The sequence below is a fragment of the Pleurodeles waltl genome, chromosome 10 (genome assembly GCF_031143425.1).
Source record: "Pleurodeles waltl isolate 20211129_DDA chromosome 10, aPleWal1.hap1.20221129, whole genome shotgun sequence".
Lineage (NCBI taxonomy): Eukaryota > Metazoa > Chordata > Amphibia > Caudata > Salamandridae > Pleurodeles > Pleurodeles waltl.
The window spans coordinates 981,735,487-981,757,110 of NC_090449.1; the positions used below are offsets into that span (position 1 = coordinate 981,735,487).

The 21,624-nt window shown below is 46.6% G+C and overlaps 1 protein-coding gene across 2 annotated transcripts in view; it reads left to right on the top strand.

The window, feature by feature from the left end:
• VWDE (von Willebrand factor D and EGF domains) overlaps window positions 1-21,624 on the top strand; it is a 388,413-nt gene that overhangs the window by 240,187 nt on the left and 126,602 nt on the right. For both annotated transcript variants that reach the window (XM_069211824.1, XM_069211825.1), the window contains 2 exons: window positions 18,759-18,967; window positions 19,805-20,799. In XM_069211824.1, the coding sequence (XP_069067925.1) occupies window positions 18,759-18,967; window positions 19,805-20,799 (1,204 nt within the window). The remainder of the gene's footprint in view (window positions 1-18,758; window positions 18,968-19,804; window positions 20,800-21,624) is intronic.

A 21,624-nucleotide genomic window follows, 5' to 3' on the forward strand; every position in this document is an offset into this window, starting at 1 on the left:
ACTAATCCTAAGTTTCTTGAGGTAGACCGTGGTACAGGAAGAGTTCCACATTCTTCAGGCCACCAGCTAGAAGACCAATGTTCCCTTCCAATTCCAAAGCACAAAATCTCAGTTTTTTCACAATTGAGTTTCAACCAGTTGGTCTTCATCCAATGATTCACTGCTGTCATACAGGCGTTGAAGCGGATGGCCACTTCTTCCAGATCTTTATTAATAGGGATGATAATTTGAGTATCGTCTGCATATGAAGTAGGAATAAAGCCGAAAGAGCGAACCAGCTCTGCCAGTGGTGCCACGTACACGTTAAATAGCGTCAGGCTTAACGAAGAACCCTGAGGGACCCCACACGGCAAAAGATAGGCAGGGGATCTAAAGTCGCCACTACTAACTGTGGCCCACCTGTCTGATAGAAAAGATTCAATCAGCTTAAGAGCCTGGTCTCTAATGCCTACCTGATAAAGACGATCTAGCAGGATGTGAGGAGCAATGGTGTCAAAAGCTGCCGACAGGTCCAATAGCACCAGAAAAAACCCCTGGCCCTTATCCACCAATCTGCGTATGGTGTCAGATGATGCAATGAGAGCTGATTCAGTGCTATGGGGTTTCCGAAAACCATGTTGCGAGCATAGGGGAGAAGGGCTATTGGGCGTAAATTCGTCAGGTCATCGGGTTTACCAGCTGCCTTCTTTTTTAACGGAATAATAGTGGTTTCTTTCCATGCCCTAGGATACAAGCCCGTTGTGAGAGCTTCCTGAAAAATAGGGGCCAGCATAGATACCGCTAGCTCTGGTACTAATTGGAGGATAGCAGGGGGGCAGGGATCCATAGGGGAACCTGATTTACCTTCCAAGAGTAGTTTACACAAAACCTCTTGAGATGGCATCTTAAACCTTGAGAGTAAGAGTGGCTTGTCTGGCAACCCGTTTACTGTCACCACAGGGTGCAGATGTGTAGCTGACCAGGGGGAAAAGTTGGCTTGTTCCTTGTCCATCCTAAGGCTGGAGTAGATGTCAAGAACTTTACATTCAAAGAATTTAGCTACTTTATTGCAGAAGTCTTGGGAATTTTCTACTTTAGGAGCGCCTAAGGGAGTGGTGAGAACATTGATGGTTCTAAATAGCTCTCTAGAAGAGTTGGCTGCCTCGCTAATTTTACGTGTAAAATAGTCCGATTTGGCTGCCCGACAGGCTTTTTTGTAAATGCTTTAGCTCCACCCTCTCGGCTTCTCGGGAGCTGAGTTTCCAGCAGCGCTCCTTCTGCCGGTATTTTCTCTGTAGAATTTTGAGGTCTTGAGAGAAACATGGTTGATTAGGTTTTTTCCTAGTGCGGGGAACAGAGATCCTCGCCGGTGCTAGCGAGTCCATTGCCTGTGTAATGCCCAGATTGAATCTAGCTAGCGGTGATAACGTGGACGCCTTTAGATCATTCCAATTATGTATTAATGTTATTTTCAGTGGTTCTGCTTCAATATTTCTCCAGGATCTTATCAGTTTTTTCTGGGGAATGGGTATTATAGGCTGCTGCCTGGCCAGAAATTTAAATGTCAGGAGAGCATGATCCGTCCACTCTAACGGGGTCGTTGAAAGATACAATTCTTCCTCGGGGTGGGTGAAAATCCCATCTAGGGTATGGCCAGCTCTATGAGTGGCCATCCCATCCTTTAGGACCCAATCCAGAGCCACCATAAGGTTGAGAAATTCCACAACCAGCAAATCACTTGTGTTATCAAAATGGATGTTAAAATCTCCCAAGATGATTGCTTTAGGGGCCATGATTAAAGGTTCCAATAATGAAGTCCATATCGAGAGGAACTTAGAAACGGGGCCGATAAATTAACAGGCCTTCAAAGACCAGAGATTTGTCAAGGAGGAGTTTAAAGGCCATAGCTTCACAGACCTCTGGCATGTGGCTAGCACTATTCCAAGTGCAAGTAAACTCAGACCTGCAAATAATGGCCAAGCCTCCTCCTCTGCCTGTATTCCTGTCAACCCTGTAAAAAGAGAAGCCGGTAGGGGCCGCCTCAATAAAATCGGGGTCCGAATCAGGCCTCGCCCACGTTTCTGTTAGGAAGAGACAATCTATGTTGAGAGTAAGAATAAGTTCATTGATTTCAAATTTGTGTTTTGGGAGGGATCTAACATTTATAAGAGCAAAAGAGCCCACAGCTCTACAGTCCCTTGCAACTCCACCCAAAGCATGTTCTGAATTGTTCTCTCCTGCTCCCCGAACTCCCTGGGTTTTCTGCTTTCCCTTCATAGATGGTATAGGCACCATCCAGTTACACTGCGCACACCTCCAGGCATGAGTAATGTCAGGGATAAGTGTGTGTGTGCACCGGGGGCCCGCCAGATTCTTAAGTTCTGCTATGGTGTATGTAAGGAAATGCCTCCTTGGCATGGTTGCCCCCTGACTTTTTGCCTTTGCTGATGCTATGTTTACAATTGAAAGTGTGCTGAGGCCTGCTAACCAGGCCCCAGCACCAGTGTTCTTTCCCTAACCTGTACTTTTGTATCCACAATTGGCAGACCCTGGCATCCAGATAAGTCCCTTGTAACTGGTACTTCTAGTACCAAGGGCCCTGATGCCAAGGAAGGTCTCTAAGGGATGCAGCATGTCTTATGCCACCCTGGAGACCTCTCACTCAGCACAGACACACTGCTTGCCAGCTTGTGTGTGCTAGTGAGGACCAAACGAGTAAGTCGACATGGCACTCCCCTCAGGGTGCCATGCCAGCCTCTCACTGCCTATGCAGTATAGGTAAGACACCCCTCTAGCAGGCCTTACAGCCCTAAGGCAGGGTGCACTATACCATAGGTGAGGGTACCAGTGCATGAGCATGGTACCCCTACAGTGTCTAAACAAAACCTTAGACATTGTAAGTGCAGGGTAGCCATAAGAGTATATGGTCTGGGAGTCTGTCAAACACGAACTCCACAGCACCATAATGGCTACACTGAAAACTGGGAAGTTTGGTATCAAACTTCTCAGCACAATAAATGCACACTGATGCCAGTGTACATTTTATTGTAAAATACACCACAGAGGGCACCTTAGAGGTGCCCCCTGAAACTTAACCGACTGTCTGTGTAGGCTGACTAGTTCCAGCAGCCTGCCACACCAGAGACATGTTGCTGGCCCCATGGGGAGAGTGCCTTTGTCACTCTGAGGCCAGTAACAAAGCCTGCACTGGGTGGAGATGCTAACACCTCCCCCAGGCAGGAGCTGTGACACCTGGCGGTGAGCCTCAAAGGCTCACCCCTTTGTCACAGCCCAGCAGGGCACTCCAGCTTAGTGGAGTTGCCCGCCCCCTCCGGCCACGGCCCCCACTTTTGGCGGCAAGGCTGGAGGGAACAAAGAAAGCAACAAGGAGGAGTCACTGGCCAGTCAGGACAGCCCCTAAGGTGTCCTGAGCTGAGGTGACTCTGACTTTTAGAAATCCTCCATCTTGCAGATGGAGGATTCCCCCAATAGGGTTAGGATTGTGACCCCCTCCCCTTGGGAGGAGGCACAAAGAGGGTGTACCCACCCTCAGGGCTAGTAGCCATTGGCTACTAACCCCCCAGACCTAAACACGCCCTTAAATTTAGTATTTAAGGGCTACCCTGAACCCTAGAAGATTAGATTCCTGCAACTACAAGAAGAAGGACTGCCTAGCTGAAAAACCCCTGCAGAGGAAGACCAGAAGACGACAACTGCCTTGGCTCCAGAAACTCACCGGCCTGTCTCCTGCCTTCCAAAGATCCTGCTCCAGCGACGCCTTCCAAAGGGACCAGCGACCTCGACATCCTCTGAGGACTGCCCCTGCTTCGAAAAGACAAGAAACTCCCGAGGACAGCGGACCTGCTCCAAGAAAGGCTGCAACTTTGTTTCCAGCAGTTTTAAAGAACCCTGCAAGCTCCCCGCAAGAAGCGTGAGACTTGCAACACTGCACCCGGCGACCCCGACTCGGCTGGTGGAGATCCGACGCCTCAGGAGGGACCCCAGGACTACTCTGATACTGTGAGTACCAAAACCTGTCCCCCCTGAGCCCCCACAGCGCCGCCTGCAGAGGGAATCCCGAGGCTTCCCCTGACCGCGACTCCTTGAATCCAAAGTCCCGACACCTGGGAGAGACCCTGCACCCGCAGCCCCCAGGACCTGAAGGACCGGACTTTCACTGGAGGAGTGACCCCCAGGAGTCCCTCTCCCTTGCCCAAGTGGAGGTTTCCCCGAGGAACCCCCCCCTTGCCTGCCTGCAGCGCTGAAGAGATCCCTAGATCTCCCATTGACTTCCATTACAAACCCGACGCTTGTTTCTACACTGCACCCGGCCGCCCCCGCGCTGCTGAGGGTGAAATTTCTGTGTGGACTTGTGTCCCCCCCGGTGCCCTACAAAACCCCCCTGGTCTGCCCTCCGAAGACGCGGGTACTTACCTGCAAGCAGACCGGAACCGGGGCACCCCCTTCTCTCCATTCTAGCCTATGTGTTTTGGGCACCACTTTGAACTCTGCACCTGACCGGCCCTGAGCTGCTGGTGTGGTGACTTTGGGGTTGCTCTGAACCCCCAACGGTGGGCTACCTTGGACCAAGAACTGAACCCTGTAAGTGTCTTACTTACCTGGAAAAACTAATCAAAACTTACCTCCCCTAGGAACTGTGAAAATTGCACTAAGTGTCCACTTTTAAAACAGCTATTTGTCAATAACTTGAAAAGTATACATGCAATTTTGATGATTTGAAGTTCCTAAAGTACTTACCTGCAATACCTTTCGAATGAGCTATTACATGTAGAATTTGAACCTGTGGTTCTTAAAATAAACTAAGAAAAGATATTTTTCTATATAAAAACCTATTGGCTGGATTTGTCTCTGAGTGTGTGTACCTCATTTATTGTCTATGTGTATGTACAACAAATGCTTAACACTACTCCTTGGATAAGCCTACTGCTCGACCACACTACCACAAAATAGAGCATTAGTATTATCTATTTTTACCACTATTTTACCTCTAAGGGGAACCCTTGGACTCTGTGCATGCTATTCCTTACTTTGAAATAGCACATACAGAGCCAACTTCCTACATTGGTGGATCAGCGGTGGGATACAAGACTTTGCATTTGCTGGACTACTCAGCCAATACCTGATCACACGACAAATTCCAAAATTGTCATTAGAAATTGATTTTTGCAATTTGAAAAGTTTTCTAAATTCTTAAAAGACCTGCTAGGGCCTTGTGTTAGATCCTGTTTAGCATTTCTTTTAGAGTTTAAAAGTTTGTAAAAGTTTGAATTAGATTCTAGAACCAGTTTTAGTTTCTTAAAAAGTATTCCAACTTTTAGAAGCATAATGTCTAGCACAGATGTGAATGTGGTGGAACTCGACACCACACCTTACCTCCATCTACAGATGAGAGAGCTAAGGTCACTCTGTAAACTAAAGAAAATAGCAATGGGCCCCAAACCTACCAAAGTACAGCTCCAGGAGCTTTTGGCAGAGTTTGAAAAGGCCAACCCCTCTGAGGATGGCAACTCAGAGGATGAAGATAGTGACTTGGAGGGAAATTCCCCCCCTCCAGTCCTACTTAGGGAGAGCAGGGCTTCTCAAGCCCTGACTCCACAAATAATAGTCAGAGATGCTGGTTCCCTCACAGGAGGGACCAACAACTCTGAAATCACTGAGGATAACTCCAGTGAAGAGGACATCCAGTTAGCCAGGATGGCCAAAAGATTGGCTTTGGAAAGACAGATCCTAGCCATAGAGAGGGAAAGACAAGAGATGGGCCTAGGACCCATCAATGGTGGCAGCAACATAAATAGGGTCAGAGATTCTCCTGACATGTTGAAAATCCCCAAAGGGATTGTAACTAAATATGAAGATGGTGATGACATCACCAAATGGTTCACAGCTTTTGAGAGGGCTTGTGTAACCAGAAAAGTGAACAGATCTCACTGGGGTGCTCTCCTTTGGGAAATGTTCACAGGAAAGTGTAGGGATAGACTCCTCACACTCTCTGGACAAGATGCAGAATCTTATGACCTCATGAAGGGTACCCTGATTGAGGGCTTTGGATTCTCCACTGAGGAGTACAGGATTAGGTTCAGGGGGGCTCAAAAATCCTCGAGCCAGACCTGGGTTGACTTTGTTGACTACTCAGTGAAAACACTAGATGGTTGGATTCAAGGCAGTGGTGTAAGTAATTATGATGGGCTGTACAATTTATTTGTGAAAGAACACCTGTTAAGTAATTGTTTCAATGATAAACTGCATCAGCATCTGGTAGACCTAGGACCAATTTCTCCCCAAGAATTGGGAAAGAAGGCGGACCATTGGGTCAAGACAAGGGTGTCCAAGACTTCAACAGGGGGTGACCAAAAGAAAGGGGTCACGAAGACTCCCCAGCAGAAGGGTGATGAGACAACCAAAACTAAAAATAGTAAAGAGTCTTCCACAGGCCCCCAAAAACCTGCACAGGAGGGTGGGCCCAGAGCCTCTTCACAAAACCATGGGTACAAGGGTAAAAACTTTGATCCCAAAAAGGCCTGGTGTCATAGCTGTAAACAGCATGGACACCAAACTGGAGACAAGGCCTGTCCCAAGAAAGGTTCCACTCCAAACTCCCATCCAGGTAACACTGGTATGGCTAGTCTCCAAGTGGGATCAACAGTGTGCCCAGAGCAAATCAGGGTCCACACTGAAGCTACTCTAGTTTCTGAGGGTGGGGTGGATTTAGCCACACTAGCTGTCTGGCCGCCTAACATGCAAAAATACAGACAGCAACTCTTAATTAATGGGACTAGAATAGAGGGCCTGAGGGATACAGGTGCCAGTGTCACCATGGTGACAGAGAAACTGGTTTCCCCTGGCCAATACCTGACTGGAAAAACTTACACAGTCACCAACGCTGACAATCAGAGAAAAGTACATCCCATGGCAATGGTTACTTTAGAATGGGGAGGGGTCAATGGCCTGAAGCAGGTGGTGGTCTCCTCAAATATCCCAGTGGACTGTCTGCTTGGAAATGACCTGGAGTCCTCAGCATGGGCTGAGGTAGAGCTAAAAACCCATGCAGCAATGCTGGGTATCCCTGAACTGGTGTGTGTGAAAACAAGAGCACAGTGCAAGGCACAGGGTGAAAAAGTAGAGCTGGAGTCTGGAAAAATGGCCCAGCCTACCAAGAGAACAGGAAAGTCAGTTGGGAAACCAACTGCAACACAGCAAAAGAAAGGGAACCTCTCTTCTCAGGAAGAAGTTCTGCCCTCTGAGGGAACTGAGCCTTTGGAGCTTGAACCTTATCAGGTTGAGCTCTTAGGCCCAGGGGGACCCTCAAGGGAGGAGCTGTGTAAGGGACAAGAAACCTGTCCCTCTCTTGAAGGCCTTAGGCAGCAAGCTGCTGAAGAGTCCAAAGGCAAGAAAAATGGAACACATAGGGTCTATTGGGAAGATGGGCTCCTGTACACTGAGGCCAGAGACCCCAAACCTGGTGCCACTAGGAGAGTGGTAGTGCCTCAGCTGTTCAGAGAGTTCATCCTAACATTGGCCCATGACATTCCCCTTGCTGGACATTTGGGACAAACCAAGACGTGGGAGAGGTTAGTCAACCACTTCTACTGGCCCAATATGTCCAACATGGTTAAGGAGTTTTGCCTCTCCTGCCCCACCTGTCAAGCCAGTGGTAAGACAGGTGGGCATCCAAAGGCCCCCCTCATTCCACTTCCTGTGGTGGGGGTGCCCTTTGAAAGAGTGGGTGTGGACATAGTTGGTCCACTGGAACCTCCCACAGCCTCAGGAAATATGTATATCCTGGTAGTAGTGGATCATGCTACCAGGTATCCTGAAGCTATTCCCCTTAGGTCGACTACTGCCCCTGCAGTAGCCAAGGCCCTCATTGGTATCTTTACCAGAGTGGGTTTCCCTAAGGAGGTGGTGTCTGACAGAGGTACCAACTTCATGTCAGCATACCTAAAGCACATGTGGAATGAGTGTGGAGTGACTTATAAATTCACTACACCTTACCATCCACAAACTAATGGCTTAGTTGAGAGATTCAACAAGACATTAAAGGGCATGATCATGGGGCTCCCAGAAAAACTCAAAAGGAGATGGGATGTCCTCCTGCCATGTCTGCTTTTCGCTTACAGGGAGGTACCACAGAAGGGAGTAGGGTTCTCACCCTTTGAACTTCTGTTTGGTCATCCTGTAAGGGGACCACTTGCCCTTGTTAAAGAAGGCTGGGAGAGACCTCTCCATGAGCCTAAACAGGACATAGTGGACTATGTACTTGGCCTTCGCTCTAGAATGGCAGAGTACATGGAAAAGGCAACCAAAAACCTTGAGGCCAGCCAACAACTCCAGAAGTTTTGGTATGACCAAAAGGCTGCACTGGTTGAGTTCCAACCAGGGCAGAAAGTCTGGGTTCTGGAGCCTGTGGCTCCCAGGGCACTCCAGGACAAATGGAGTGGCCCTTACCCAGTGCTAGAGAGGAAGAGTCAGGTCACCTACCTGGTGGACCTGGGCACAAGCAGGAGCCCCAAGAGGGTGATCCATGTGAACCGCCTTAAGCTCTTCCATGACAGGGCTGATGTGAATCTGTTAATGATAACAGATGAGGATCAGGAGGCAGAGAGTGAACCTCTCCCTGATCTTCTGTCATCAGACCCAAAAGATGGCACAGTAGATGGAGTGATCTACTCAGACACCCTCTCTGGCCAACAGCAGGCTGATTGTAGGAGAGTCCTACAACAGTTTCCTGAGCTTTTCTCCCTAACCCCTGGTCAGACACACCTGTGTACCCATGATGTGGACACAGGAGACAGCATGCCTGTCAAGAACAAAATCTTCAGACAGTCTGACCATGTTAAGGAAAGCATCAAGATGGAAGTCCACAAGATGCTGGAATTGGGAGTGATTGAGCGCTCTGACAGCCCCTGGGCTAGCCCAGTGGTCTTAGTCCCCAAACCTCACACCAAAGATGGAAAGAAAGAGATGAGGTTTTGTGTGGACTACAGAGGGCTCAACTCTGTCACCAAGACAGATGCCCATCCAATTCCAAGAGCTGATGAGCTCATTGATAAGTTAGGTGCTGCCAAATTTCTAAGTACCTTTGACTTGACAGCAGGGTACTGGCAAATAAAAATGGCGCCTGGAGCAAAAGAAAAGACAGCATTCTCCACACCTGATGGGCATTATCAGTTTACTGTTATGCCCTTTGGTTTAAAGAATGCCCCTGCCACCTTCCAAAGGTTGGTGAATCAAGTCCTTGCTGGCTTGGAGTCCTTTAGCACAGCTTATCTTGATGATATTGCTGTCTTTAGCTCCACCTGGCAGGATCACCTGGTCCACCTGAAGAAGGTTTTGAAGGCTCTGCAATCTGCAGGCCTCTCTATCAAGGCATCCAAATGCCAGATAGGGCAGGGAACTGTGGTTTACTTGGGCCACCTTGTAGGTGGAGGCCAAGTTCAGCCACTCCAACCCAAGATCCAGACCATTCTGGACTGGGTAGCTCCAAAAACCCAGACTCAAGTCAGGGCATTCCTTGGCTTGACTGGGTACTACAGGAGGTTTGTGAAGGGATATGGATCCATTGTGACAGCCCTCACTGAGCTCACCTCCAAGAAAATGCCCAAGAAAGTGAACTGGACTGTGGACTGCCAACAGGCCTTTGACACCCTGAAACAAGCAATGTGCTCAGCACCAGTTCTCAAAGCTCCAGATTATTCTAAGCAGTTCATTGTGCAGACTGATGCCTCTGAACATGGGATAGGGGCAGTTTTGTCCCAAACAAATGATGATGGCCTTGACCAGCCTGTTGCTTTCATTAGCAGGAGGTTACTCCCCAGGGAGCAGCGTTGGAGTGCCATTGAGAGGGAGGCCTTTGCTGTGGTTTGGTCCCTGAAGAAGCTGAGACCATACCTCTTTGGGACTCACTTCCTAGTTCAAACTGACCACAGACCTCTCAAATGGCTGATGCAAATGAAAGGTGAAAATCCTAAACTGTTGAGGTGGTCCATCTCCCTACAGGGAATGGACTTTATAGTGGAACACAGACCTGGGACTGCCCATGCCAATGCAGATGGCCTTTCCAGGTTCTTCCACTTAGAAAATGAAGACTCTCTTGGGAAAGGTTAGTCTCATCCTCTTTCGTTTGGGGGGGGGTTGTGTAAGGAAATGCCTCCTTGGCATGGTTGCCCCCTGACTTTTTGCCTTTGCTGATGCTATGTTTACAATTGAAAGTGTGCTGAGGCCTGCTAACCAGGCCCCAGCACCAGTGTTCTTTCCCTAACCTGTACTTTTGTATCCACAATTGGCAGACCCTGGCATCCAGATAAGTCCCTTGTAACTGGTACTTCTAGTACCAAGGGCCCTGATGCCAAGGAAGGTCTCTAAGGGATGCAGCATGTCTTATGCCACCCTGGAGACCTCTCACTCAGCACAGACACACTGCTTGCCAGCTTGTGTGTGCTAGTGAGGACCAAACGAGTAAGTCGACATGGCACTCCCCTCAGGGTGCCATGCCAGCCTCTCACTGCCTATGCAGTATAGGTAAGACACCCCTCTAGCAGGCCTTACAGCCCTAAGGCAGGGTGCACTATACCATAGGTGAGGGTACCAGTGCATGAGCATGGTACCCCTACAGTGTCTAAACAAAACCTTAGACATTGTAAGTGCAGGGTAGCCATAAGAGTATATGGTCTGGGAGTCTGTCAAACACGAACTCCACAGCACCATAATGGCTACACTGAAAACTGGGAAGTTTGGTATCAAACTTCTCAGCACAATAAATGCACACTGATGCCAGTGTACATTTTATTGTAAAATACACCACAGAGGGCACCTTAGAGGTGCCCCCTGAAACTTAACCGACTGTCTGTGTAGGCTGACTAGTTCCAGCAGCCTGCCACACCAGAGACATGTTGCTGGCCCCATGGGGAGAGTGCCTTTGTCACTCTGAGGCCAGTAACAAAGCCTGCACTGGGTGGAGATGCTAACACCTCCCCCAGGCAGGAGCTGTGACACCTGGCGGTGAGCCTCAAAGGCTCACCCCTTTGTCACAGCCCAGCAGGGCACTCCAGCTTAGTGGAGTTGCCCGCCCCCTCCGGCCACGGCCCCCACTTTTGGCGGCAAGGCTGGAGGGAACAAAGAAAGCAACAAGGAGGAGTCACTGGCCAGTCAGGACAGCCCCTAAGGTGTCCTGAGCTGAGGTGACTCTGACTTTTAGAAATCCTCCATCTTGCAGATGGAGGATTCCCCCAATAGGGTTAGGATTGTGACCCCCTCCCCTTGGGAGGAGGCACAAAGAGGGTGTACCCACCCTCAGGGCTAGTAGCCATTGGCTACTAACCCCCCAGACCTAAACACGCCCTTAAATTTAGTATTTAAGGGCTACCCTGAACCCTAGAAGATTAGATTCCTGCAACTACAAGAAGAAGGACTGCCTAGCTGAAAAACCCCTGCAGAGGAAGACCAGAAGACGACAACTGCCTTGGCTCCAGAAACTCACCGGCCTGTCTCCTGCCTTCCAAAGATCCTGCTCCAGCGACGCCTTCCAAAGGGACCAGCGACCTCGACATCCTCTGAGGACTGCCCCTGCTTCGAAAAGACAAGAAACTCCCGAGGACAGCGGACCTGCTCCAAGAAAGGCTGCAACTTTGTTTCCAGCAGTTTTAAAGAACCCTGCAAGCTCCCCGCAAGAAGCGTGAGACTTGCAACACTGCACCCGGCGACCCCGACTCGGCTGGTGGAGATCCGACGCCTCAGGAGGGACCCCAGGACTACTCTGATACTGTGAGTACCAAAACCTGTCCCCCCTGAGCCCCCACAGCGCCGCCTGCAGAGGGAATCCCGAGGCTTCCCCTGACCGCGACTCCTTGAATCCAAAGTCCCGACACCTGGGAGAGACCCTGCACCCGCAGCCCCCAGGACCTGAAGGACCGGACTTTCACTGGAGGAGTGACCCCCAGGAGTCCCTCTCCCTTGCCCAAGTGGAGGTTTCCCCGAGGAACCCCCCCCTTGCCTGCCTGCAGCGCTGAAGAGATCCCTAGATCTCCCATTGACTTCCATTACAAACCCGACGCTTGTTTCTACACTGCACCCGGCCGCCCCCGCGCTGCTGAGGGTGAAATTTCTGTGTGGACTTGTGTCCCCCCCGGTGCCCTACAAAACCCCCCTGGTCTGCCCTCCGAAGACGCGGGTACTTACCTGCAAGCAGACCGGAACCGGGGCACCCCCTTCTCTCCATTCTAGCCTATGTGTTTTGGGCACCACTTTGAACTCTGCACCTGACCGGCCCTGAGCTGCTGGTGTGGTGACTTTGGGGTTGCTCTGAACCCCCAACGGTGGGCTACCTTGGACCAAGAACTGAACCCTGTAAGTGTCTTACTTACCTGGAAAAACTAATCAAAACTTACCTCCCCTAGGAACTGTGAAAATTGCACTAAGTGTCCACTTTTAAAACAGCTATTTGTCAATAACTTGAAAAGTATACATGCAATTTTGATGATTTGAAGTTCCTAAAGTACTTACCTGCAATACCTTTCGAATGAGCTATTACATGTAGAATTTGAACCTGTGGTTCTTAAAATAAACTAAGAAAAGATATTTTTCTATATAAAAACCTATTGGCTGGATTTGTCTCTGAGTGTGTGTACCTCATTTATTGTCTATGTGTATGTACAACAAATGCTTAACACTACTCCTTGGATAAGCCTACTGCTCGACCACACTACCACAAAATAGAGCATTAGTATTATCTATTTTTACCACTATTTTACCTCTAAGGGGAACCCTTGGACTCTGTGCATGCTATTCCTTACTTTGAAATAGCACATACAGAGCCAACTTCCTACAGTGTATCTATTTTTTCCAGTGCAAAATGCAGGGTTCCTTGCCCTCTGACCCGTCCTGGCACGGACGGGCGCAGACGGGCTTGCCTCTGGCGCGCCTTTCGCGCGCCAGCGGCATGCCCGCTGCGCGCGGCCTCTGCGCGGCCGTGTTTGAGCCATCATTTAACCCCCCTTGATGAGGCAGATCCACTAGACCGCAAACCGCGGTTTCTGCCCAGAAACAGGAAGTGGGCTCTAACCGGCCCAACTTCCTGCACCAAATGAGACCGGAGCCTCAGAACACCATCAGTGAAAATATCCCTTCCTCAAACGAGTATTATTCAGGTAAGGAGGGAAGGTGCTTTTCCCAAGATTTAAAAATTGAGGCACATTTAAATAAATCCAATGTCTGTCCCTTTGACCCTCTACGTCATGCCTAGGATGCAGATGTTATTCCTCTTGCATCTGTATTCTGCATTCTCTGCTCTTAGCTCCAATGTGTGGACTCTCACTTCCACTGTTGTGAGGAGCTCCCAGAGGGACGTTACGTCAGTAGGGATCTCTGTATTTTTTCTTTCAGCCATCGTTACTCTTTCTCCCAGACATCAGTGATCATCCTTAGGAAGGCCAAATTCTGCACCAAGAGTGTCTATTTTGGTTTCAAGGACCTCTCTGGAGGACGTGATCACCTGGAATATTTCTTGTTAGGTGGGCCACTCCGGGTGCCCCCTAGTGCGGGTTGAAGGTTCATCAGGTCTTCTTGCCACCAATGTTTCACTAGTCATTGTGCCAGAAGCCATTGAGCCCTAAAATGTGTATGAGTGTTCTAGGAGCATCTTGTCTAGAGACTAGGTGGTTAACTGTCATGTCGACAGGTACCTAGTGGAGGGAATGTACATCTGCTTCCCTGTTGACCCCTCAGTTCAGGCTTCCCGGGGTTGTTTGATGGCTCTATCTTGTTCAGGGCTCACTGCCATGTACCATCATTTAGAGACTGCAATAGTTAAGCTGTGTGGCCCCCAGCGCCTGTCGCAGGTTTCCTACCCCTGCCCACAAGGACCAATGTTAAACTCTCTTGGATGTTCCCAGCTTTCTACGGGTCCCAAGTGCCCTGGGGTAGTAACACGGATAAGCCACCACTTGTAATGGGATGCAGTTCAACAGTTTAATCTTACTCAGTGCTTCTCAAACCACTTCAGGGTCCCAGCTTCACAGTTGCAGCCCACCACCTACTTATGTTCCTTGAATGGGGGTCAGTTCTGAGCTTCAGGCCCCTCTACTACCCCTTGTAGTACTGCTGGGCAAATGTCCAGTCTCGGCCAGCCAGGTGACCGGCGGGGCACCCCGCTTGCAGCCCTGTCACAGTGTAGGGTTTTAAGCCACTGCCTTTGCTAGCATTAGAGCCCCTTAGGATGATGCACTGGCTCTCAAGCATTAGTGTGGGTAAGTTCTGCTTTACCTTCTGTGGTAATGTTCAGGCCGTAAATACTGCAGCAGGCCGAAACTGTTTTTTTCTGATGTCGGTTGCTCTGCAGAGCCGCTTCACTCATTCTAGTGGGCTGCTTGCAAGCTCCCTGGGCCCCCAACGCTCCACCGCTGTTCCTGCTGCATCTGTGCACTCATTGCTTCCCCTGGCACACCTCAGATGCCTGTCCATGCCATTATCCGGGAACAGCACATCTTTCATGGTCAGTTTAAGCCAGTGTTGCTGCCATTGTAGCACTGGAATCAATCTCGGCCTACTCGTGATTCACCTCCGCAATCTTGCCTGTCTCGTAGATCCAGTCAATCGAGTCGGGATGTGTCATTCAGCTCTCTCACTGGCGGGTTGTTTCCTGACCCCCCACCATTGTAGCAGCATGTGAAATGCTCACAATGCCGGGGGTGGTTGGACATAGCCTCAGGTATCCCTTGTTATCCTCTTTCTTGGGCCATCCCAGGTCTAGTGGGGCCGAGTCCTGGGCAGGACGCCTTCGAAGTCCCCTCTCACTCGCTCCTCACCTTCACAGCACCACCACTTTTCTCGCTCTGTCTGTTCACTCATTGTGGCCTCTAGTGCACCTTCACTGCCTGTCCGTGACATTATCTGAGGGTAGCACTTCTTTAATTGTCAGTCTGAGCCAGTGTTGCCGCTGCTGTAGTGCCGGAATCACTCTCTGCCTACTCATGATTCACCACCATCCCCATTGCTGCTTGGCCACCCCCTGATTCTTAATAGCCTCATAAATATTGGTAGTTGTCAGCTTATGGGAAATGATGCAAGCTGTCTATCTTTGCATGGTTAAGAAAGTCTATCTGGGCTGTGTTACATAGAGTGCCCCTGGAGTGCAAATTGTGTGTGTGCCCAATTTCTGCACCCTCGAGGCATAGTATCATTACAGAACAAGTTACAGACACTTCCCTCTTCTTTAATACTGATAGAGCTGGCACATTTGTAGCACCAGCTTTATCTTGAGAGGGCATTCCCTCATTCGCATAGGGATTCTATGCAAATGAAGGAATCACTTTGCCTCTGGGCTCATGCCGCACTATGGACACCAGTGCAGAGGCAAAGAAAGATCAAGAGCTGCACTGATGGTGCACCACAAAGAGGTGGCACACAGTCAGTGCTCCCTCTGAGGGCAGCCCTCCATTAAAGGGGGGGCAATGGACCTCTACAGCATCCCCCTGCAGGCAAATATGGTCATGCATTGCACCTGACTGCTATGGGATTTCTTTAACCCCTGAAGTGCAGACAGGTACCGCCTGCACAGTAAAAGACAGAGTGGTTGATTCAAACAGCTTCTCTGTATTTCACTAATGCCTTGCCCTGGAGTACGCACAAGTTCACAGCTGCCTTATGGGCAGTGAATAATTGAGATTAGGCTGCAGTTTCCTTGTTTGCATCTAACTCACTTGTATATCTGATGAGGTGCCCACTAAGTAGCTTTTAAGTCTTTCTTGTTTCTCATGATACATTCTCATGTAAGCAGTGTGTTAGTAAGTTCATATTTATGATCAATTTGGGGATTGCTTCTTCATGTGCCCATATAATAATTTATATGTAAGATCCTGCTCATCATTGACTGCTTATGTTAACATTTTCTTGGCTCTTCCTGTTTCCTTTACCTCATTTGCCTCTATTTAGATTAGTATTCTGTACATGGCCTTTGACTCTTTCTGAGGCTCATCTCTTTGAGCATGAAAATAGGTGGGTCCTTTTATGTGGGTGGCAGTGTTTCTTGCAGAGATGCATTATCAGCTTCTTTCTAAAATGCACCATGGTTGAAGCAGCTCTGTTGTCAGTAGGAATACTGATCCATATCATGGGAGCATTGATTAACAAAATCTCCTGGATATTTCTAGTACAACAGTGTTTTGCCTCTTGGATAGGGTGCTCATCTGAGGTGGTTAGTTTCCTAAACCAGGTTGTCATGGTATGGTTTCTGAAGGCCTTAGAAATCAACTAGTCTTGAAGATTATGCAGACCTGAAGGAGATAGGGCCTATGTAGCTCCTTGAACATTGGGGTAGTGTGATTGAATATATTCTAGGGAGGCGTGGTGCCATGTAGGTTGCCATTGAGTTGTGCCAAGGTGGAGTCTGATAGAATATTGGGCAGAGTGTCGCTTTCAAACAGGTTTGAGAGTACAGAGCTTTTACTGTTTTCTGAAATTGGTTTCTGGAAAGAGGTTGATCACTTTTTCTGATAGGAGAGCTGGGCCAAAATGTTTTGGTTTTTCTGGTGATGTGTCCTTTGAATGTGAGGTCCATATCCAGACTGAATCTAAGTGATGTATTACTGTATGTCACCAGAGTAGCCACCAATATTTACCTTTAAGTTTATGTTCAGGTTTTTGTTAGATAGCCAAGACTGGATCTGTGGTTGTTTGGAGATATTGATAGGTAGACAGAAGTCCATTGATAGTTCGATGGGGCTTCAGGGAGGTTCTTGACATCCATTTCTTTATTAGTTAGAAGCAAGTTATGAGTCTTTTCATCTCGTTTGTTGAGGAGGCCTTAAGGTGATTTGAGCCTTTTGGTTTCATGATGGATAATGCCAGTTAATGATGAGAAAGGCTCTGAGAAGTTCCACGTAGAGATAAATGCTGATAGGAAATGGATAGCTCCTTGGTGTGTTGTGCAGGGATCTGGCGTTTCTAAAAATTGTTGGCAGTTGGTGCTGTAGGAAGTAAACTATTGCAGGATTGAGGCAGAGACATCAGGGCATGACTCCAAGGATTGAATCCGTGCTCAACAGTCATCTATGTTGAAGGTTATAGTGAGTTGATTATGGTCAAGAGACAGGCCATTACTATCGCTGGTGAGGAGGGGTTGCTGTCTCTGAACTTGATCATTGCTTAAAGCCCCATTAATAGACCTCTAGGAGATTAGATTGCTCATGTTGGTCTGTTCATGAATTTGGATGGAAAATAGTTCTTCAATATTTTTTCCTAATAATGGGAAATGGTGTGGAATGTGGTTAGGTGAACTGGATTTAAGATTAGTCACTTCAAAATAGGGAGTATCTGCTCTATTTTGAAGGTGTCCAGGAAGTTGCCAGGGCCAAGGGAAAATATATTGAGGAAGACTGTGAGGGTATCCTTTCAGAAAGATGTGATTAGGAATGATGGTAGACATTCTTACTCATGCCACTCTTTGGACCTTTCTCTTATGTAATGGTCTCTTGAGTGTCATGCCTTTCTTTTTCTCTTTATCCTGATCAGTTTTTAATTATCCAACCGTTCTATTCCACTGCAAGTATTTTCAATTTAAATTGTTGTTAAATCTTGACTGTATCCTCCTTTAGCTTATAAAATAAGCAGTCAGTATACCACTTATGCCAGAGTGGACAATCCATTAGTGACCACCTAGACTAGTGCTCAAGCAAAGCAATGTTTCACAGGGAAATTATTATTATATATTCAGTTTAGAAGGCAATTATGTCTTTGCATCCCATTAACCAATACTCTGATAACATTCCTTAACAATAACAGAATAAACAATTAATAAAAGTGTTAACTGAAGTTGTTTATTCGGAACAGTCCTATTACCTCTCGAATTTGATCTAAACTGGAATTCCTGAAAATCACGAAATACTTGAGCATCTTCATTTTGCTAAAGGTAATTACATTTTAGTGCATGAGGCAAACAACATCTTCTGTGTCTGGGTGATTGGTGTGAAATACAATTGCTATCTCTGTGTGCACTTTGTTGACCTCACTACACAGGATTTACAGGTATTCATCAGTAAAAGAAATAGTAAACTAACTGATAATGAAGTCATACCAACTACTCTTCATCTTTGTCATTGGACAGTGATGTGTAATTCTCCTCCTCGCACCACAGTTTATACTTATGTTTGATGAGTCTTTGACCTTGGCACCTCAAATTCGTAAGGAGTCTATTATCTGTAACTTTTACCTAAGGATCTTTGGAACAATTCTTCCTCTGTTACCATTCTCTTGTTGCTTAGCATATTTTCAGATCACTGTAGACTTGTGACTGAGCTACTGCAATTCACTCTACCTTGTTCTACTAGTTTACCTAATCAATATACTTCATATTATCTAGTATGCAGTTGCAGAGCTTCTCCATTTGATCATTGAATTATTTGTTTGTGCTTAATTTGAGTCAATGCAGCTTTAAATAGATGTAATTTCTTAGATCTCTCATAGATAATGGTATTTGCCGCTAGTACAGCCCACTGTCAGGGATTCTGTTGGCTACAACTAAGATGACTTGGGTTTGCACTACGAGTAATACAAATTGTGAAGGTTAATATAATGATAGATTGAACCATCACTGGTTTAGATGTATAACTTTAGGTGTTACATTTTAAATTAGTCTGGAAAATAGAAAAGTTTATCATATTGAGTAATGGCAATTTGTTATTTACTGTGTTCCGAATGAACTAATTCACCATATTCTATATGAACTAATCTTCCAAATTGTTGTACTGAAATCTTCTCTCTTTTCGTAGATCTCCTTCTCCTCTGGGGCCTTCATCCGCTCTGATGTGAGTGAATGGGGAATGAGTCTGACCCTTCGAGCACCAAGCTCTGACTTTAAAAACACACTTGGACTGTGCGGCACTTTTGATGGTGATACAGAGAATGATTTTCATGATATCAGTGGCATCAAAATCACACAAACCTCTGATAATCATCACACATTTATAAATGAATGGAGGTAAAAGCATCTTTTCTACACAAGCTTTTGTATTCTTTTCTTATTGTGTTTGTTACGACAGACCCTCAAATCAGTCCTGAGCAATCACTAACAAAAGGCTAAGAAGGATGAAAAAGCAGAATGGCCCAGTTTTTTATTTCCTACGGTACCTTATCTGAGAACAGTATTTGTTATAAAGACCAAGGGGTAACCGGGTGTTGATGATTGGACATTCCATTGTTATTGCTTATCATTGTGCAAATCCAGTTTTGACTTTACTTTTCCCAATTAAATGTATTAAGTCTGATTGGCATTGAAACCAACATCAACTGATCTCTTGTTATGCCTTACAACTCACACCATGAGTAAATTTTTCTCATTTTTGTGTCTTGCATCCCATCAAAATTACAGCCTGCAGGCTTAGAATGTGATTCAGTGGGGTATGCCGTTGGTGCAATTTTGTACATAGCACTTACACATAGGCTTTTAAAACACTGGGCTTGACATTTTTATATATGACTATAATGCCTATTTTTATATTTGTGCTAAAAAATCAAAATTAAATAATGATATAAAACATCTGACTTGATGTATTGGATAGGTTTGTTCTTGTGGCAGGTTTTCAATGCAATCAGGATGAGTATGTGTGAGGCAAATCTGCATATCACGAATTTCAGTGAAGATCATTTGTATACTTCTTTATCAATCAGAAAAAATCAAATCATCTTTACTTCATTTTTGGTTAAAAAAACACACTATGATTAAATCAATTTATTTGCAGAGTAAAGTACTAAAAGGAAAATAGAAAGACTGCTGAAGCAAAAACGTAGCTATAATATTTCTTTTTCATATTTACAGAATTCCTCCTGGGGATAGTTTTTTTGACAAAACACCAACTCCACTTGATTCACCTAAGAAGATAAATTATTGTGGATGTACTGTTGATGGCACTGAGCATTATCAGTCTTCCAATAGACTGAATCCTGCATCTCAGGCTGATTTTTTGACTTCTTGCAAGGGAAATGGTAATGTACAACAGTCTGCCCTGATACCAGGACTGGACGTGACTGCTGAATATATTAGCTCTGTTGAAGAGAGCAGGGATTTATCTAAACGTGCATTGCCTGAAGAGAGCGACGCTTTCAGTTTTCTTTCTGGAAACATGCCACAATTTAATAAGACTTCAAAATATATAACTGCTTTAGCACACCAAAGTGCTTACAGTAAATCAGAGGATGAAACCAGAATGGAAAAGAAGAGATTTGGGAATCGGAGAAACAGGCGGAATACTCATCAACATGGAAGTTATTCTCCTCAAGGACAGTCTGTCCGAAGTAGATTGAAACGTCAGAATTATTATGAATACCTTCCCACATTTCCATTTCAAAGTCTCAGCCAAACTGACCTTGAAGGGTTCAATTATTTCTTCCCAGAGGACCACACGACGGATGCCCAGCAGGAGTTTATGCCCTCCTGGCCTACACCATCTGGCCTTACACATTCTGGAGCTTTGGAGGTATGCCATCAAACCATAAGCAACTCAACCATAGCTCAATCTTGTGAGGATTTTCTTGGAAGCAGGATTGGGGATGTCCTAGAGATGTGTGTTACAGACTTGTTGCTAAAGGATGATCTCACTTGGGCAGAGGCTGGACTTGCATTGTTGGAGAATGATTGCGAGCGCAGAATCTTAGAAGAAGGGAACTACAACACTGAAAGACATGGAGACGCACTAGACAGCATGTTCCAAGCATTGCGGTGTCCTAAGCTTTGCAGTGGAAATGGGCAGTGTTTGGAATGGGGGTGCGCCTGCTTCGACGGCTTTGGTTCCTATGACTGTAGTATTCTTGCAGGTAAGCATAGCAATTAATAAACAAACTAAGTGATAATGAAAAAAATGAAACACATAGATAAATGGTTAAAAGACAGAACACAGTAATTGATCTTGGGTTAGGAGGATGCACAAGGGATGGTTAGGAGAGAAAATAATAGGGATATCAAGTATTTAAGAAACCAAGAACTAGAAGAAACAGTATAATGGGGCTTGTCATGGATGTTCATGACTTATAGGCCAGAGAAAATCTTAGAAAAAGGGAACTACAACACTGAAAGACATGGAGATGCACTAGAAAGCATGTTCCAAGCATTGCGGTGTCCGAAGCTTTACAGTGGAAATGGGCAGTGCTTGGAATGGGTGTGTGTCCGCTTTGATGGCTTTGGTTCCTATGACTGTAGTATACTGTAGTATTCTTGAAGGTAAGCACAGCACTTAATAAACAAACTAAGTGATAATGAAAAGAATGTAACACATAGATAAATGCTTAAAAGACAGAACACAGGAATTGATCTTGGGTTAGGAGAATGCACAAGGGATGGTTAGGAGAGAAAATAATAGAGACAGCAAGTATATAAGAAACCAAGAACAAGAAGAAACTGTATAATGGGGCTTGTCGTGGATGGTCATAACTTAAATCAATCAAAGATGGTAGAAGTAATAGCGAGCTGCAGTAGAACATATTTGTAAAGCGCACCTTCACCTCTTGGCGCTGAATAACAGATTGTACTCATTTTATCGACCTCAGAACGTGGATGAAAGGCTGAGTGGACCCGCCGGGATTTGAAACTGTGATCACGAGGTGTCCTACAGTGGATGCATTAGTCCACTAAGCCACCAGACC